Below are 18,278 nucleotides of genomic sequence, written 5' to 3'. Positions count from 1 at the left end.
AAATTCAAATCCTGAGGATAGTATTCAGCTTAATTCACTTTGTAATATTTGTCAGTGTCAAGTAGTTAGCATTCATGCTGTTGTTTTTGTTTGAACGATAGTAGTTCTGTAGATGGGTCTTTTATGTACTTAACTAGAAATCTATATTTGAAACAAAATCATTTGCTGCAGTCTTCTCTCAATTATTCTCTACCTCTTTGCTGTGAACACAGCTGGAGGTCAATGACAGTATTGTATCTGTAGAGGAAGAAAAATGTGAAGATTCTTTTTACAGATCTGAGACTATCCCTCCTTGTTCCTGTGTGATATGCTTTAGGAAAACCAGATAGTTCTGGGTATTGATATTTCATCTGAATTCTTAATCAAGTTCATCATAACATGCATTGCTCATTGACACTACTGTACCTGTGTTCTGCTTAGAGTGTTGGGCCATTAGGCTGTTTTCTCTAAGCTTAACTACTCTCTAGGCTTCACAGGCAACACATTTAATAAAAATAGCTACTGTAGAAGCATCAACAACTTCCTTAAATAGATACTGACCACATCAATTACAACATTAATTGTAATAACAAGTAAAAATTAAATACCTTTACTCATGGATGAAGAAAATCAGAATCCCAAATGAAAGACTGATTTGTATGCCCAATCCTCTTATCTTCAACAAAAGATGTAGGAAAAAACTTCTATCCCACTCTAGCCTCTTCTAAGCATCTCAGTGAGGTTGTTAGGAGATAAGGAGTATGCTTTTTGTCCCCTCAGGCTTACGAGAGCATAGTAAACTACTCAGTAAAGGACTGCAACTACTGGCCACTAACATTCTTAAATGAGAGTGTTTTATGCTCAGCTTGGTGTTTTGAGGAGGCATTAGGTATGCCCAGACTATTCCCGCAAATCAAATCTCTGAAGATGGCAAAGTTGTGAATCTTGAGAGTGATGTTGGTTTTGAGATAGGCATTGGGTTATCCCTGTCAAGGATGGCTGATTCTGAAATCTGGATTTCCCCAAGCTTCACTGGAGAACTAGGTAGCTGTTTCATTTCAGGTATCTAGGAGGTGTAGAGGTTTTTTTATGGGTTATTTTCATAATAATGAATTCTGCCCACATGTTTTTTGTGGCTGTGCACCCAAATATGCAAAAGTAGCGAAGTCTGGTAGCAGAGTACTTGTTCCTTTACCTGTCATCAATGCATCTTTTGGGAAGCATAGCTTACGGTTTTGGCATAGTAGACTTTAGAGAAGAGCTTTTACTCATGGCAGTAGATTGGAGAATAGAAAAGTATTGGGAGATAACATTTTACATTTTTGTGTTAATGTTTTTATTACCCTTTCTCCCGCTTCTGTTTTTCTTGTTCTCTTCCCTCTTCTTTCCATTCTGTCCTATTCATTCTCTGTGCCAGTGGGACTAGTCATCATCTTTGAAGAAATATATAGTACACAGGAACGATCTAACATCAAAAAGTGTTCACTGAGAGTTGAGATCTAACCTAATGATGTTAGCTCCTGGAAAAGATCAAAGGGATCCGGAGCTTGCACTGTGTAGGCTTGCAGTGGAACACAAGAGGAACGGTACTATGAATATTTCAAAGTGCAAAGTGCATGAATGTTTCCTGATGACAAAATGCAAGGTGCAAAAATTCTTTACTGTTGACATGTAGAAAAATCTTGACTTGTCGTCAAGTGAAGCAGTGTACAGAGTTGTCCAAAAAAGTTGTGATAAAGGCTTCAGACTCTGTTAACATTTTAGAATTAATTTGGTCCTTGTGCAAAGTGTTGAGTGAATTCCAGTAGCCACAGAAACAATAAATATTGAAAATAGGTGGTATTTAATATTCTGCACTGCTAGAATGCATTGTCCCAGTCACTGTTGGTCAGACACATTGTCTGCAGCCTGTTGGTGGTTTTAGTAAACACGTATTGATTGGAAATTGTTTATAGTGAATAACTAGATCTGGCATCGTGCTTGGCAGAGTTTTTGGAGGATAAAATTGAAAAAATGTGAGAAAGTTGTCTGGAAGAAGCAGAATGCAGTCATACTGCTTGGGGTTTTTCAGTTAGTGTGTTGAGTAAATTGAGGTTTAATTTGGTTTTTGACCTGTCAGCCCACTCCTTTTAAACAATTTTTGAAAGGAAGGGAGAAAGCAGTACATATATACGGGAGTACATGATCTGTTAAAACATAAAGCAGTTCTTGTAAATGCAACTCTATGTGTGTATGTAGACAGGATTTAAGAATCTGGAATGTCTTCAGTCATCTTTTGTCTAGAAAAAGCTGTTTAAACCACAGTTGTATTAAAAATGAATTTGTGTATTTCATCTAATGTGCAATTATTTCTATCAGTTACTACAAATTCTCAATTCATCTGATTGAAGAGTCTTTTGGAAAGAGAACCTATTGTTGGCTGATTTAGGTCCAGAATCTCTATCTATTCCCTGACTGTGAAAGATCTATATCTGTGCTATATACCTGAAGGGTCCAGATCTTTGGATCTACAATGTCAATAGTAGTTTAAGTTCAGATGGTAGAATCAATTTTTTTCAAAAGATATATTCATTATTTCTTTTTGAATTGTAGCTTGTCCTCCGTGGTTGCTATAAAGTCAGGGAAGTTCATTGCCTAATCCAGGACTGAAGGATGTATGGAGAGTGCTCAAGGAGTGCGTCACAGTTATATAATAATGGAAGCTGTTATCCTCACATAACTGCAGTGTTGGAAATTGTATAGTGGATGAGACGCAGCATTGTAGGAGGAGAAAAAGATATTTCATAGGAGATATATTTTGAATTGTGGGGTCAAATCGTATCTGACCTAGAACATCGTGCTCCTATAAAATGCTAGGAAAATAATTTTGAATGCAGTTTTTCAAAGTGTCTACGAACAGGCAATGCTTTTTTATTTAATGGTGCTAAGCTAAAGATATCAAAAGAATGCCAAGGGTTTGCAGCTGCAACTGAAGTCACCAAACATGTACTATTATGTAAAGAATCTGGATCCTGTTGATAAAAACATACCAAAGGTTTCAAACAGCATGCTCAGAAGTAGTGTGCACTGCTGCAGTTGTGAACTTACTCTATTTTGATCACAGTTCCACTTGTGAAAAAAATTGACCATGGTCATTATCCAAAGGAAAGGTGTCGACTGCAATCTGACTATGTAACGTGCTCAGATTTCCTTTCTTTAGTTCAATAGAAACATTCACTGTGCAGTAATAATAGTTTCCAGTAAAATTGTTTGGGGGTGATGTGTGGAGAAAAATATAAGGAACCATGGATTAGCTGCATACTCAGTGTTCTTTGTCCAGTTACCAAGGGGGTGATACTTACTCTGTCTAGCCCTCGGTATGTGATTTAAGAGCTCTGAATCATTGTCTGAGAATGTTTCCTTCTCACCGTTGAGCATATAGAGCCTTTAGGATCTTAATGTTGGGGGCTCTGAATGGAATGTCTAGTGAAGAAAGTACAGATATACTTTGATTCCCTGCCCCTCTCACCCCACCCCCTTGGAATTTCCTGTGCCAAAAACTACAGTTAATATTAAGATGTGTGGTAGAATGGAACTGCGAGTGCATCAGAAATTTTTATTTTCTTAATTTTGGAGTGGGTTTTTTGTGTGTGTGTTCATTTGCTTTTACGTGTGAGTGGTGGATTTTTGGTGGGGGTTTTGTGGTGGGTTTTTTTTGTTTTGTTTTGGTTGGATGTTTTTTTTTAAACTGGAACGTTTATTTGTATATAAAAGCCCTGAAGAGGCAAAACCATGCTAGAAGACATTTTACTGTGTGCTGCATCTGCAGTTTTCCCTTACTGTAGTCAGTTTTGGAAAGTTTTTAGTGTGTCTTAGCTTCCACTTGTTTAGATCTTGTGTATTTACTGGACCCTTATAGAGATAGTCACTGTGGTGTCATATGGAGGAGGAGACAGGAAGCTATTTTAGTGAGTTTGATTTTCTGTCAGACTTTAAGCATCTGCTTAAATTAGGAGCCTGCACTCCCTGCTTAGTTAGGTAAGACAGTATTTTCCAGAGAGACATACAGAGTATCTATTCAGGAATATTTTGGAGTTTTTTGAACATATAGGGAGCCTAGAACTTAACTTGATATTTAAGACACATATTTGCAATTAGGGGATAGAAATATTCCCATGAGTATACATCTCCATTCTTGGGTCTGGTGGAGAAGAATTCCATAGAACTTCCTCACTCAGATCAAAGCATTTTTTACAGGTAGAATGTTTTCCTAAAGACAACGAACAAATAATAATCAGTACTATACAGACCTACTGCATGTATTATCTAATTATTTCTTTTAGCAAGTCCTAGTAAATTTTATTCAGAGCAAAATTCCTTAGCTTTCCTTCCTTCGTTTTTTGAGTTACCTTGTATGCAGACCCTGGCATCATTGCAATTTAATAAATATAATGCAGGTTTTCCTTTAATCTATGAGTTCAGGACTTTGCATTTTAAATGGCCTATTACATATTAAAAATTCACCTGGAATTGTGACAGGCAATTGGTTTTAAATAAACTAAAAACAGTTAACATACTCAGAGACCCTTCCTTTGCATTTACAGCTGAATGTATTATACTCTAACATGATATTCTGTTCAAAGAATTGGAAGCCAGATATAGAACATTAGAGATTTCATTTTGTAACTAAAAGTTTTAGATACTTGGTATTCCCCCTTTTTTCAAATCTAAATGGAAATAAGCAGAGAATACAACTGAATATAAATGTGCAAAAAAAAATTAAATTAGTTCCTTTTAACTCAAAGTAAGAACTTTCTTCTGCCCATTTGATACAGGTTGTAGAAGTTCAGGGTAGTTGTTTTACAACATGTTGCACTCAGTTGTGCAAACTTATCTTTTTAGGGTCAAAGAAGAGCAAAAACCACAGCTGACACAGTAAGTAAAATATTTTAAAAATGCAGTAGGCTTGACTTTTCTACCTTTGCCATGTTCTGCTTTCTGCACCTTTGATGGTATTAGCTTTCACTAATACCTGAGAGGCTGCAGGTAGTTTGTCATCTGCTTCCTGACTGGCTTGTAAGAGAGCTGCCTGCAGCTTCTTACTTCATCCACGTTAGCTGGATGTAGGTTCTTGCTGCCTGCTTGTGAACTGTTGAACTGTAAAACTTTATTTCCCTTACATCCTTAGTGGCTGACTTAGAATTGCAGCTCCCACTCCCATTGGCTCTAGCTTTTCCGCCTGCCTATTTCTATTAACATTAGATAAGAAAACATTTAAAGTAGTGTGGTTTTATTGGTTATTCAGTCACATTATTTGCTTATTTAAACAGGTGGTTTCCCTTTAGTGGGATCACTGAGCTGGTAAATAACGTTCTTCAACCACAGCAAAAGCAGCAAAATGAAAAGGAGCCCCAGACGTAAGTAAGCTGCTCTCTGTAGATTAAGTAATATCTGTGTAGCATTAAAACATACTGGAGAGTATCTTTAAAATAATTGCCCACTTAGAACATCCTCTCAGGGCGTTTTACAAGCTGACATTGTTTGCTTTCTGACCCCTCCTTTGCAAAGGGAAAGCTAAAAATCAGGTTGTACTTTCCTTATCAGTAGCTGATAAGTGATTACACTAGAATGTAATCGTGGAGTTACTACTGCTCCATATGCCTTTTTCTACAATTGCTCCATACATGAAACTCCCAGTGAAGTGGAGTTTTCTGTGCATGAGGAGCTGGATTGATAGGATGTGTAGCATTATATGTAGCATGTCTATGCTGATGCATGGTATGGTGTTATTGGTCATGCATAGAATGCTATAGAAATCAACATAATATGTATGAGTAACTTTTTAAGGACCATGACAGTGCCATTTCTATTTTTTTTCTTACTTCTTAAATATCTGTAAAGTTTCAAAACTTTAGCAGATATAGGTGAAATCTTGGTTCCATCAAAGCTGAAGGAATTTTGACTTTGATGGGGCCAGTATTTCATCCATGGTCTTTTTACAGTGCTAAGCCAGTGTGAAAGCCATTTGAAAAAAGTTATTTTTCTTTCTATCTGAGATGTTTAACATTTAACAGAAACTGGCAAAGCTAGGACTTTCAGTCTGACAGTAGAATGTGAAGCTTGGAGCTGAAAATATTCTTTTCATAATGGCAAACTCAAAAAATAATTACTCTCAAATTTTAACATTATTAAATTGTGGCTTCCATCATTATTTAAGCTTTAAGCCGTTATGTTGCTGGTTTTCTTTCTTCTAAAAGGGAATGTCTTGTAAGTTCACATGATAAAAGAAATGCTTGGTTTTGAACCCATGCATAACTGGTTTAAAACATGCATATTATTTGTTAAAGATTTTCCAGGTAGAATCAGTTTTAGTTTATTTTCAGATATGTATATTTTAGTGGAGTTTCATACTTGCAGGCCATGAAAGCTGTGAATTTTGGGAGTATGTAGTGAGAAAAATTATAACAGAGAGACAGACCATAAAATTGATATTCTGTAAACCAGTGTACTCTGAGCTCTGTTTCTGATATCCTCATTTAAGTTCTTATAAAATTTCTTATCGTATTAATAGTGGAGTGTTTCTTAATTGGTTAATGTTAGATACTGGTGATGCTACATTCTCTTCACAATGCCTCAGTACCTCCCTTTGTATTACCAGTTTCCTTAACGTAGCAAAGTTTGTTCTGCTTACCAGTGTTGTATGTATGAAGCATATGGCTTTGAAGAAACTGCAAGTACTATATACTTTGTGTAAATAGTTGAGTTATAGTTGCCAACAAGTATTGTATAAGTGGTTACTGTTATTATGGAAGGATTTCTCCTCACCCCCCCTCTCCCTTTTTAACAACAGTCTCTTTGGTAACTGCCTTTCTTCTGAGTGTTTCTATTAACTAAGAAATTAAGTAAATTTCATACTCATGAATTTACAGATGGCACAAGTCTGGAAGAAAGGTAACATCAAATAGCAGGACTATATTTCAAAATTACCCTGTAAATTCTAAGCTATGGTTATGATGCCATTCAAAAGGGTGAATGTAAGGTGGTGTAGTTATGTAGGCATAGTTTATGTAGGTGATATAGAGAAAAATGGTGATGGTTGAAGTCCTCTGGCAGAGAATCTGGGAACCATAAGAATATGTAAATTGAGCAGGAGACAGTATTGTGAAAGAGATAAGTGTCATACTGGAATTTATAGACACTAGCCTGGAAGTGCTGTGAAGAAGTTTTCATTCTTCTAAGATTTGGTAAGGTCTCATCTGGAATAGTGTGCCTTGTTTTGGACACCATAAATCAGAAATGGTGTGGAGCACTTGGAATTCAGTGGAGACTAGTGAGAATGAGTGATCAGATGCTTAGGAAACATGGCATGTATAAGGAAAGATTGAAACAGATGAGGTGATTTAGCCTCCTGAAGACAAAATCCCTGGAGGTGGACAAATCTTTAGTTATGCAGAAAGTTGATGGAAAATGAAAGTCAATTATCTCTTCTCCGTGCCTCTAGTTGTGAAGCAAAAAGAACGAAACTTAAATTGCATCAGGAAGGGTTCAGGTTGGTAGGGAAAACTTTTTAACTGAAAGAACTTGAAATGCTCACACAGTTTGCCTAGGGCTTGAGTGGAAGCTGTGCCACTGAAATTCTTAAGGAGTGGGTTCAGCAAACACCTGCTAGCAGAGACACAAGTGTAGCACGTCCTGTGCTGTGACAAGGGAACAAAGTGACTTTTAAAAAATGTCGTCCAGCACTGTTTATTTGTGGTAATTTCATTTACTGATGAATATGATTTATTTTTGTGAGGGAGAAAATAGAACAGAAATACTAATGGTACAACTTCTTGATTTAATTTCTTTCCTGAGGGTAATGGCTTGTAGAGAGCTGTTGTACCTGGTAACATTGTGGGATGCTGCAGAGCAGCACGGAACTCTGTATTTCTGAAGAAATTTTAACCCCTGTCCATACATATTGGGGCTTTTTCCACTTGAAATCACCATCAGTACCTGAGTCTGTAATGGATTTCAAGATATGTCTGGGTGTCCAACTTTGCTGATTGAAACAAGATATTTACAGTCAGTCTGGGGAAGATAAAATGTGGCCAAAGAAGGCAGAAAAGGAGTTGTAGTAGTAGTTGAAAGCGAAGTATCATGTTATGTGCTTCAGCTTTGTTCTGGTGAAAGAATGTTTTATAATGTGTCCTTAGGAGCAGAGTCTGACTGACACCCTTAGACTTGAATTCTGTACCACAGAGGTTGGAAGGGAGCTCTGGAGTTCCTCTTGTCCAACCCCCACTGCTTAAGCTGGGTCACCTAGAGCCAGTTGTCCTGGGCCATGCCCAGGTGGCTTTTGAATAGCTCCAGGGATGGAGACTCTAGAACCTGTTTGGGCTAGAGAAACATGTGTTAGTGCTGAGCGACCCGTACAGTGAAAAAGCATTTCCTGGTGTTCAGATGGAACCTCCTGTTTCAGGCTGTGCCCGTGCTATCTGGTCCTCTCACTGGGCATCACTTCAAAAAAGCTTGGCTCCATCATCTTTGCACCCTCCCTTCAGGTATATGTATATATTGATAAGATTCCCCACCCACTCTAGACTAAATAGTCCCAGATCTCTCAGCCTGTCCTTGTGGCCTTTTGCTGGACTCTGTCCAGTGTGTCCATGTCTCTCTTGAAATGGGGAGACCAGAACTCGACGCAGTCCTCCGGGTGTGGCCATACCAGTGCTCAATGGAGAGGAAGGATTGCCTCCCTTGACTTGCTGGCAACACTGCTGATGCATCCCAGATACCATTCCTGTTCTTGATTGCAAAAGCACCTTGCTAGAGGCTTATGCTCAACTACGAGGACCCGCAGGGCCTTTTCTGCCAAGCTGCTTTCCAGCTGGGAAGCCCCCAGCATATACTGGTGCATGGGGTTGTTCATCCTCAGGTGCACAACTTGTTTAACTTTGTGAGAATCCTGACAGCCCATTTTTCTAGCCTGTGGAGGTTCCTCTGGACATCAGCACAGACTTCTGGTATATCAGCCACCTCTTCCAGTTTGGTATCATGTGTAGATTTGCTGAGGGTACACATTGCCCCAGCATCCAGATGATGAAGATAGTCAATATCATCCAGTTAATGAAGATACTGAGCAAGACTGGACCCACTATTGGCCCTTGGGGTACAGTGCTTGTTACTGGCCTTCAACCAGGCTGTGCTACTGATCACCACCTTTGGGGCCCATCAGTTTTTGATGCACTTCACTGTCTACTCTTCAGCCTGTAATTCATCAGCTTTTCTTTGAGGATCTTTATGGGAGAGAATGTTGAAAGCCTCACTTGAAACAAATGAGAAAATATTCACTTCTCTTCCCCTCATCCAGTCATTTAATTGTAGAAGGTTATCAGGTTAGTCAAGCATGACTTTTCCTTGGTGAATGCATGCTGACTACTCCTTTTCACCTTTTTGTTCTTCGTGGACTTGGAAATGTTCTCAGGATTAGTTGTACCAACACCAGGGATCAGTGTGAGGCTGACCAACCTGTCATTCCCTGGGCTGTCCTTCTGGTCCTTCTTGAATGTAGCAGTGACATTTGTTTGCCTCCAGTCATGAGACATCTCTCCCAATTGCCATGAGGTTATTGTGAGTGGTCTTGCATATCTGGTCTTCCTTGATGAAGAATAGTTTTATCTCCAGCTCATGCATTCTTCATAATGAATGCAGTTTTATCTGCTGTGCTCAAGATATTTCCATGTTGTCATCTATATAGAGTAGAAATCCTTAGCCATCCCCTGAAGCAACTGCTTTTGATGCTCAGCAATTTGTCAATTTTTGTTTCTTCACATTCATATAGCATATATTTTGTAAAAGGTGTATTCAGATTGTTTGTCATTAGAATTTGTTGGTGTTTTTTTATGCCTAAGGGTTTGACTTGGAGGGGTTTTTTTGTTTTATATGACTCTTGGAGCATTATGTAATGGTATTAAGCTCCAATTAAAATAAAGGAATTCCCATGCTAAGATGCACTGAAGAGTCATCTAGCCTAGTAGTGTATTGGCAGTGCCCAGCAGTGGATACTTAGGAACACACATAAGGAGCAGGACCTGTCTTTATAATAAAGATGAGGTATCTCAACATTGTGGGATTCTGATGACTGATCATAACTCTTACTGTTATGAGATTGTTAAGTTTACCATTTGCAGTTTAAGATTATGGCTGTCTGATTTATAACGATGCCCAAGACTTTTTCACAGTTTTCCCTCATAGTAGAAGAAAAGGTTGGTTAGTTCACAATGTTATTGGGCCTTAGATAGTAGTCAGAAATACGGTGTATGTCAGTTTTATCAGAAGACAAAGATAAGCATGTTTGTGACAGGTAAATATAATCATCATAAGAATTGTATTTCTATTTTTTACTTGGAATCCAACCGATCTATTTTAGTCCTAAAATATACACAGATTTGTAATCCTGCAGGTGAACCTACAGAATGTCATAGCTCAAAGATAATATATGCCACTTTATTTATAAATTAGAAGTCTCTATTAATGAGGAAATTAAACACGGCTGTTGTGAGGAGCTTGTTTAAGAAAATGTCTGTTTGTGAAAGCATAAAAGCAGTCTTTAAACAAAAATTGGGTAGTATGTTATAATGAGGATCAGAATTCAAAAATAGACTTGTCCAGTAGAAAGGGAAGAACACAACCAAAAGTACTTAGCTGGCCAACAGTTATGGTGATTGTGGGCAAGGACAAGGCGAAAAAAAGGCCCCCAAGCTGAGACAATTCAAATCTATATACTTTATTCAAATAAGAAATTAGTTAAAATAATAATGTGGAAAATAATTCCACTTTATAAGGTCGGGCTGAAGTGGAGCTATATGGGAACTATTTCGTATACTAAAATCTCTAGATATTTTGTGTTATCCAGTCTAATGAGAAGTAAAAAAATTGGTATGGCTGAAGACCAGTATGTTTTTATATATATATTTACAGTTGTAAATAAGCTTGCTTTTATTGAGACAATACAGACTTCAATATGTTGTAGCATAATCAAAGCAGCTCCCTCAAGCTTTGCGAGAGGGTATTTCCTCCTTATTTTTTGAAATTCTCAGAGTTTGTGTATGTCACAGGCTGTGGCACTACTAATATGCTGACAGCATCCTGCTTTGAACTGCTTTCCAAAAGAAATGGACAGTACCCCTAGAGGGATGACAGGTTGTCTGAATGAGATAAGCAAATAGATTTAGAAAATGCTGGCTTAAGCTTAACTTAAACAAGACAGAAGTGATGCTCTTACTACAGTAAGAGGAAAGCATTTTAAGCATGCAGCTGAATCAGTGACCTCAGTCTCCAATGGAACGTGCCTTCGTGACAGTGGCAGAAGGGGTTCTCGCGTGATGTAGGGGCTGTCCAATGTGCAATCAGTCTGGCATTGGCTGTAACCATAATGCATCGGTGGGTTGTTTCTTTCTGTTGTTGTTTTTTTTCTTTTTCCCACCAAAGAAGCGTGCATTTCATCCTGTGAAGTACTGATGAGAGGTCATACAGCGAGTTCAGTTTGTATGATGTTTATCAAATCTTGTCTTGGGAAGGTCAAAACTTCTAGAGAGGATCATATCATAGCTGCTGGCCTCCACTGGCTATGCATTATTTTTAATAATTAAAAGTCTTTCTCCTTAAACTTACAGGGCAAACTATTTTGTGAGTAAGAATGGTGTGAACCTTATTTTATTTGTGATATGACTAGTTCTGAGACTTCTATTTTTTTCAGAAATTACAAACCAAAAAGGAATGAGATATTTTTTGACTTGCCAAATAAAATGTGAACCTTGCTTTTCCTAATGTTTGTAGAAGTACATGTGTAACAACATGTTTCTATCCCATCTCTGGTGCTAAGTGATCCACTTCATTCATGCTCCTTTGTCTGAAGGCTGTGAATATCCATTATATACATTTTTGTTTCCTTCCTCTAGCACATTTCTGCTTTCCCATGTAATTTTCAGTCCATTACAGATACCTGCTCTGTTACTTCCTTTCTTTGTATCTGCCAGGTACTAAGTAGGTAAAGGAATGGCTGTTTTTTCTGCAGCAATCTGACTAAACATTGCTGGAAATATTAAAAAAAGCTTTAATCTTTATGAAGGGTGGACTGACTTTCAGGCCAGAGCATATATGGAAATGCAGGTAATTATTATCTGTGGAAGATGGAGATCTGTGACAAGTAGTGTCCCTTAGGGGGTCCATACTGGGGTTGGTATTTTGTAATATCTTCATCAGTGACGTTGACGATGAGGTTGAATGCACCCTTAGCAAGTTTGCAGATGACACCAAGCTGAGTGGTGCAGTCGACACACCGGAAGGATGGGATGTCATCCAGAGAAGTGGGCCCATGTGAACCTCATGAGGTTCAACAAGAACGGGGGCAGTCGTTGTCATCAATACAGGCTGGGAGATGATGTGCTAGAGAGTAGCCCTGCAGAGAAAGACTTAGGGGTGCCAGTGGAGGAGAAGCTTGACAGCCAACAACGTGTGCTCACAGCCCAGAAAGCCAACCGTATCCTGGGCCACATCAAAAGGAGTGTGGCCAGTAGGTCAAGGGAAGTGATTCTGCCCCTCTGCTCTCATGAAACCCCACCTGGAGTCCTGTGTGTTCAGTTCTGGAGTCCCCAACAGAAGAAGAACATGGAACTGATGGAACAGGAGGAGGGCTGCAGTGATGAGTAAAGGGCTGGAGCACCTCTGCGATGAAGGCAGGTTGAGAGAGTTGGGCTTGTTCAGCCTGGAGAAGAGAAGGCTCTGGGGAGATCGCATGGTGGCTTTCCAGTTCCTGAAGGGACCTAAAAGATATGAGAGATGTTTTTAAAGCTGAAGGGGGTAGATTAGTTTGGACATTAGGAAGAAATTCTTCATTACGAAGGTGGTGAGGGACTGGAACAGGTTGCCTAGAGAGGTGGTGGATGCCCCTTTCTTGGAGGTGTTCAAGACTGAGTTGGATGGGACCTTGAGCAGCCTGGTTTAGTGAGAGGTGTCCCTGTCCTTGGCAGAGGGATTGGAACTTGATCTTTAAGATCCCTTCCAACCCAAACCATTTTGTAATTCTCTGAAAATACAGATTTCACTGTAGAGACATCTGGATTTTTATTTAGAAGTGACCATTTTTAACCATTCATGATGTGTATCTGTTTTATTAATATCAGTTATGAGGAAAATGCAAGGGTGCAGAAGTAACTTTTAATAACTGGGATTTTTTTAACCAGTGAAATATTGTCATAAGTGACATAATCTTAGATGTTTTACAGGGCTTCTATTTTGTTAAAGTAATCTCTTAGTCAAATTCATGGAAATGCCTGGGTTGAGACAAAGCAAAAGAAAAGGACAATACTTTTTGATACTTTTGTTTGCAGGTTGATACAAATCAGCTTTTTGCTACTTTTGTTTTTTTTCTTCAAATGAGGAGCATTTGTCATCTCATACTTGGGTAGAAAATAAGGAATACAGGGCATGGTACATCACTGATGGATAATGGACAGGTTCAGAATTCTCATTGTGAACATAATGAATGCCAAAATCAGAATTTCCATGGGATTTATATTATCAAAGTCACTTGTTTAAAATCATTCTCTGCCCTCTAGCATTTTTTTTCTTGCTGATTCTGTATTCCTGTTGGGAATGTAGGCCCAGTACAAAAACTTTGTTATATGGAAATACAGGTAAGGTGCTTGATACTGATGGGATAACTGGAAGCTTAGCAGCTCTACAGCATTCCTGCATAGTCAGAATCCTGCTCTGAAACCTAAAGGAGAAGACCATATGGTACAGACAGACTGTGCTTGGTGTATGATCTGAAGGTGTAGTGATGTGATTTGGTGCCATGGTTTAACCCCAGCCAGCAACTCAGCACCATGCAGTCACTTACTTACTCCCCCACAGTGGAAAGGGGAGAGAATTGGGTTACTGTGTTCTCTTAGCAGCTCTTGATCCTGCTATGATCTGAAAACCATCTAGTAATGGTGACAGTAGTTTTAATAACAACTTAAATCAGACCAAGATTTGGTAACTAATGAGGTTAAAAGTATCTTAAATCCTTATAAAGAAATGTGTGTTTGTTTTTTTTTCTTGCAACATAGAACATAATTAACAAAACTTTATATTTTTGTATGTGTGAAAAAAGCATCTTAAGTGGCCTTGTAAGTAAAAACTACAGCCATGTGAAAAGAAGTATCTAGTCGGCAACAGAGGCTCTGAAAGCTGAAAAGATTGTTTGTTTCCTTCTATACTGACCTCTGACAGAAGTAGTGTACACAGATTTCTCTTTTGTAAACATGCAGATAGGATCCCTGCAGTGTTTGGAGAATCAGGGTCTGTAGCATGCCATTGCCAGCACTAGTGGAAGTATTTCTGGGCTGTAGTTAAAATAAATATTCTTGTAGACCATCTCTTTCAAACTCAAGATTTCTGTGTCCATTTCTCCCTATGCACTACTTCTGTTTCTCTGAGCTTGTCTGCTCTATTGGTTTTCTTGCCCATGGAAATCAGTTATTGTGAGTATTTTCTGTGATGTATATATGTGGACATGGCATCATGAGGCTGAACTATCTAACACACTGTTTACACAAGTTTCATGACTTTCAGTTATTCTACCTCTCACTTGTATCTTCAGGGATACTGGTGTTCATGAATTTTTGAAAGCATTTAGTCCACATTACTTCCAGTAGGTTTTGGATTTTTTAAAGTGCCTTCAGCCCATGATGTTTGCCTTAATGAGATATTCGGCGCTTTTGGGATGTTCTAAATGTTTTGAATTCCACTTGATTAGTAACAGTTTGAAGAGGAGCTCAACAAATTATGATATTGTCTGTATTATCGAGTTTGAAAATGTATCAGAATAGATTCTTAGTAGTTACTGTACAATTCTTAGTTGTTAGTGTGCAATTCTGCTGAGGTTTCCAGGAAACAGTAAGAAGCTTAGTAGTCAGAATCACAAAGTCAAAAGGTGTTAGAACTTCTTAAGTTTCTTCAGTGGAACTCTGTGTGTGTGTATACATAGATACATATGTGTATATATATACATATGTAGATATACATACACATACATATCTATCTGTAACAGTCTGTCTTCAGTATCCTTCCTCAAAAGATACTTCTGCGGGTCATGTTGCTAACCTAGTAGCACTGTAAATGTAAAGAGTATGTTCAGGAATCATTCACACAAAGACATCAGATATGCATGTCTATCTTCACTGTTTGGAAAATATTTTTATGGAGCAGTTAACTTGGGCTTGTTTTGGAATTGTCGCTTCTGTTTCCCCAAGAAAACTGCTGACTTGAGGTTCCTGTTGTGTTCACCTAAGAGATATTTTTTTAATTATTGGATGAGTTGGGAGGAAAGTTGACCAAGAATTTGAAGTCAAAGGTGTATAAAAGGTAATTTAGAAATCAAAATAGTATTTGCTGAAACAATTAGAGTGACTGTACAAAGACTTTTAGTTATATTTATCAAAGACATCATCCTTCTTTAAATTAGTAGTGATTAGTTTAATAAAAAATATTTTCCAAAAAGGTAGTTTTAAGATTGGAAATTTGAAACATAAAAGATTTCAAATATGTTTAGGTTGCACCAAGGCTTGAGATTATTCTTAAAACAACTAAATGCAAGCAGGCCTTTCTATGATGCATGATTGATATTAAGACATGAAAAGACCATAATGAACCATGTTGAATACATTTTTTGAGGAGCAACATAGTGATTATGGTTGAATCAGTTCCAACATTGTAACTACCCTCAAAAAGTTAGATCAAATTCTAAAAAAGAAGATCAGCTTAATGAATCAATAACCAGGACTGAGAAGTAGGTTCTGAACCAGTTATTGACCATAACTTTGGAAATGCTGCTTTTAACTCCATTGAGCTTCTTTGGTACCAAAAGATGTTTGACGCTTCACAAAAAGCAACATGTGTGGTTTAAGCCCCACATCTTAATGTTTTCTATTGAGTACAAGTGCTGAGAGTAGTTTCTACGTGTGCAGTTGACTTCTACAGATGCCCCACTGCAGGTAGTGCTGAATGCTACTGTGAAGTATCGAGCATTTCCAGCTGCTAATGATACCAGTGGAAACAGCGGTTGGTTTTCGTGCCAAGTTTCACGTAGCAGTGGGTATTTTTGCTAACTTGCAGGTTGAAAGCAGAACCAGATCTGTCAGTTATCAGTATCTGGGGAATTCCTGTCCCCTGGAGTCAGGAAACATAATTAGGCTTGCTGGAAATACAATTAGGCTTCCCAGCTGCAGTGCTCTTTGGAAGAAAGTTCAAATGTTGGTTACATACTTTTAAACTCACAACTCTCATCAATAACGTTTCTGTTTAATTGGTAGCTACAGATCAGTGCTGTGTTTGTCTTTGGAAAAGCTTATTCTCTCAGTTATATGCCTTAATTTTGTTGTATTCTGGTGGTTGAAAGTATCACATGTTCCAGAGTGAAAGAGGGTGAGTAAAGTGTTCTTTTGAGTGTTTTCTTGTTTCATTCCTTTGATAAGGAATAGTTGGAGTATTTGATCAATTAGTTGAAGAGGTGTGGAGGGACAGCAAGGCTAGAGGAAAGCAATGTCTGTTTATCCCATGTGATTTGAGGCTGGAAAGGATCGGACTGATTTAGAAAGGCCAGCTACAGGATGTGAAGCTGCTCTGCCTTGTTTACCTGAGGAAAGTATACTGGATGAGACAGTTGTCCTGTATTACCAGGTGCAGATTTTTGCAATGTGGTGGTACTACTCCCTCTAGCTCTGGTTTTAGAGATTTGAGCATGTCTCAACAGTTATCCAAGACATCTTATTTAGCTTTCAGAAGGCCTCAAAACATTTCTATTGTTCACCCTTCAGTTAGGTCCTCAATTTTACATATGAATGGATCTTTTAAATTTTTTAATTTAATCATTCCCATTTGCATGTGAGTGGATGGGTGGCTTAGTAGAATTAATTGATTTTACAGGAGGAAATTCACTTATCTCTTCATAAAGATGTTTTTCTGATTATGTTCTATATGGAGAGAAAGTTGAAGTAAATTCATAGTGATGTGACTCCTGGAGTATCTTGGACTCAGAACAAACATAGACAGATGGTGCCAGGGTGAGTGGATCAGAAGCCTGGGGTGAGGATGAGTACTACTGGGTACAAAGTCTCATCTATGAATAACATTAACAGACGGTGAAGATTGTCACAGAGCAAAAAAACCCAACCCAACAGTCTCACAGAAACAAAAATCCAGTTTTTATTGTGGCCTATTATTGGGTATTTTGATGTCTCACAAACATGATTGCAAAATTGGAAAGCTTGTTAGTAATTCCAGTTATCCATCCTGCATGTCACACTTTTGTCATCCTTTGGGAATGTCCTGGTTCTGGCCAGACTAGAGTTAACCTCTCCAAGCAGCCAGGACAGGGGAGCTTTACACTCAATTGTGTATTCACTGCATCCACAGCTGATTCTTATTTTAGGAAAGGGATGTTCTTGGTTCAGTGCAAGTATATTCCACAGAGAGTTTAGGTGCTGTCAATAGGAATCCACTCAGGCTCCTCATCTCAGGTGTAGTTCATCCATGGGTATAGTCTGTGTCAGGAACCAGTTTTGGAACAGTTGGGTGTTATCATGTCCTGCCCCCCCCCCCCCGCCCCAGAACAAAACATGTTTATTGTGTCAAGTGCAATGTTTACCAATAGGGTGAGAACCACTAAATTTTATGACAGAAATCTGATTAACAGGTGACTTCTGTTTCAGCAGAATATATCAACATTAAACATGTATTTAAAGTGACAAACATATTCCAGCCATGTTTCATCATATGTAGTGATGCCACTGCATCTGCCTCTTTGCAGTATCCCTCCTGAATATCTTAAGAAAATGTTACGGTATCTGTTCTATTGGAAACTGTTCTGTAAAATATTTACTAATGAATTTGTGACTCCATTGTGTATATTTCTTAGCTATTACAATGCTAATAACCTGTTTACACTAAATAAAAACTCTTTCTTTGGTATAAGTGAATTGCGATAATCCTAGGATCACAGCTTTTTCTCCTCTTGTTTACCAAAGGCTGTTACATCCTACCCAATGCCTTTGCCTCTTTTTTTGACTCTATGTATAATCCACTTATCTTTGGGGTGTTCATATTAAAGAAAGATGTTGGAAACCTACTATGACAAAGATAGTATTGTAACAGGTTATTCATGTTAGCAGGAAGAAGAATTGGAAGTTTATCAGTATTGATAACTGTTCCTGCTTTGAATAGTAGTCTGCTCAATCCTATATACAAAACACTTATCTAAAATAAGAATGAAAATTAATTTTAGAAATTGGGAT

At 38.2% G+C, this 18,278-nt stretch overlaps 1 protein-coding gene across 7 annotated transcripts in view; it reads left to right on the top strand.

The window, feature by feature from the left end:
* The window catches only part of RIMS2 (regulating synaptic membrane exocytosis 2), a gene marked incomplete at both ends in the record, with an annotated part of 475,681 nt that overhangs the window by 62,369 nt on the left and 395,034 nt on the right, over positions 1 to 18,278 (top strand). For 2 of the 7 annotated variants that reach the window (XM_084260501.1, XM_084260491.1), the window contains 2 exons: positions 4,861 to 4,893; positions 5,289 to 5,375. The exons of the other annotated variants lie outside the window; for them this stretch is intronic. In XM_084260501.1, coding sequence (XP_084116627.1) covers positions 4,861 to 4,893; positions 5,289 to 5,375 — 120 coding nt within the window. The remainder of the gene's footprint in view (positions 1 to 4,860; positions 4,894 to 5,288; positions 5,376 to 18,278) is intronic. 7 annotated transcript variants of the gene reach the window in all.

The sequence above is a fragment of the Gallinula chloropus genome, assembly GCF_964237585.1.
Source record: "Gallinula chloropus genome assembly, chromosome: 2".
Classification (NCBI taxonomy): domain Eukaryota; kingdom Metazoa; phylum Chordata; class Aves; order Gruiformes; family Rallidae; genus Gallinula; species Gallinula chloropus.
Note: the sequence above shows the minus strand (reverse complement) of the source record. Positions and strands in the feature narration are given on the sequence as shown.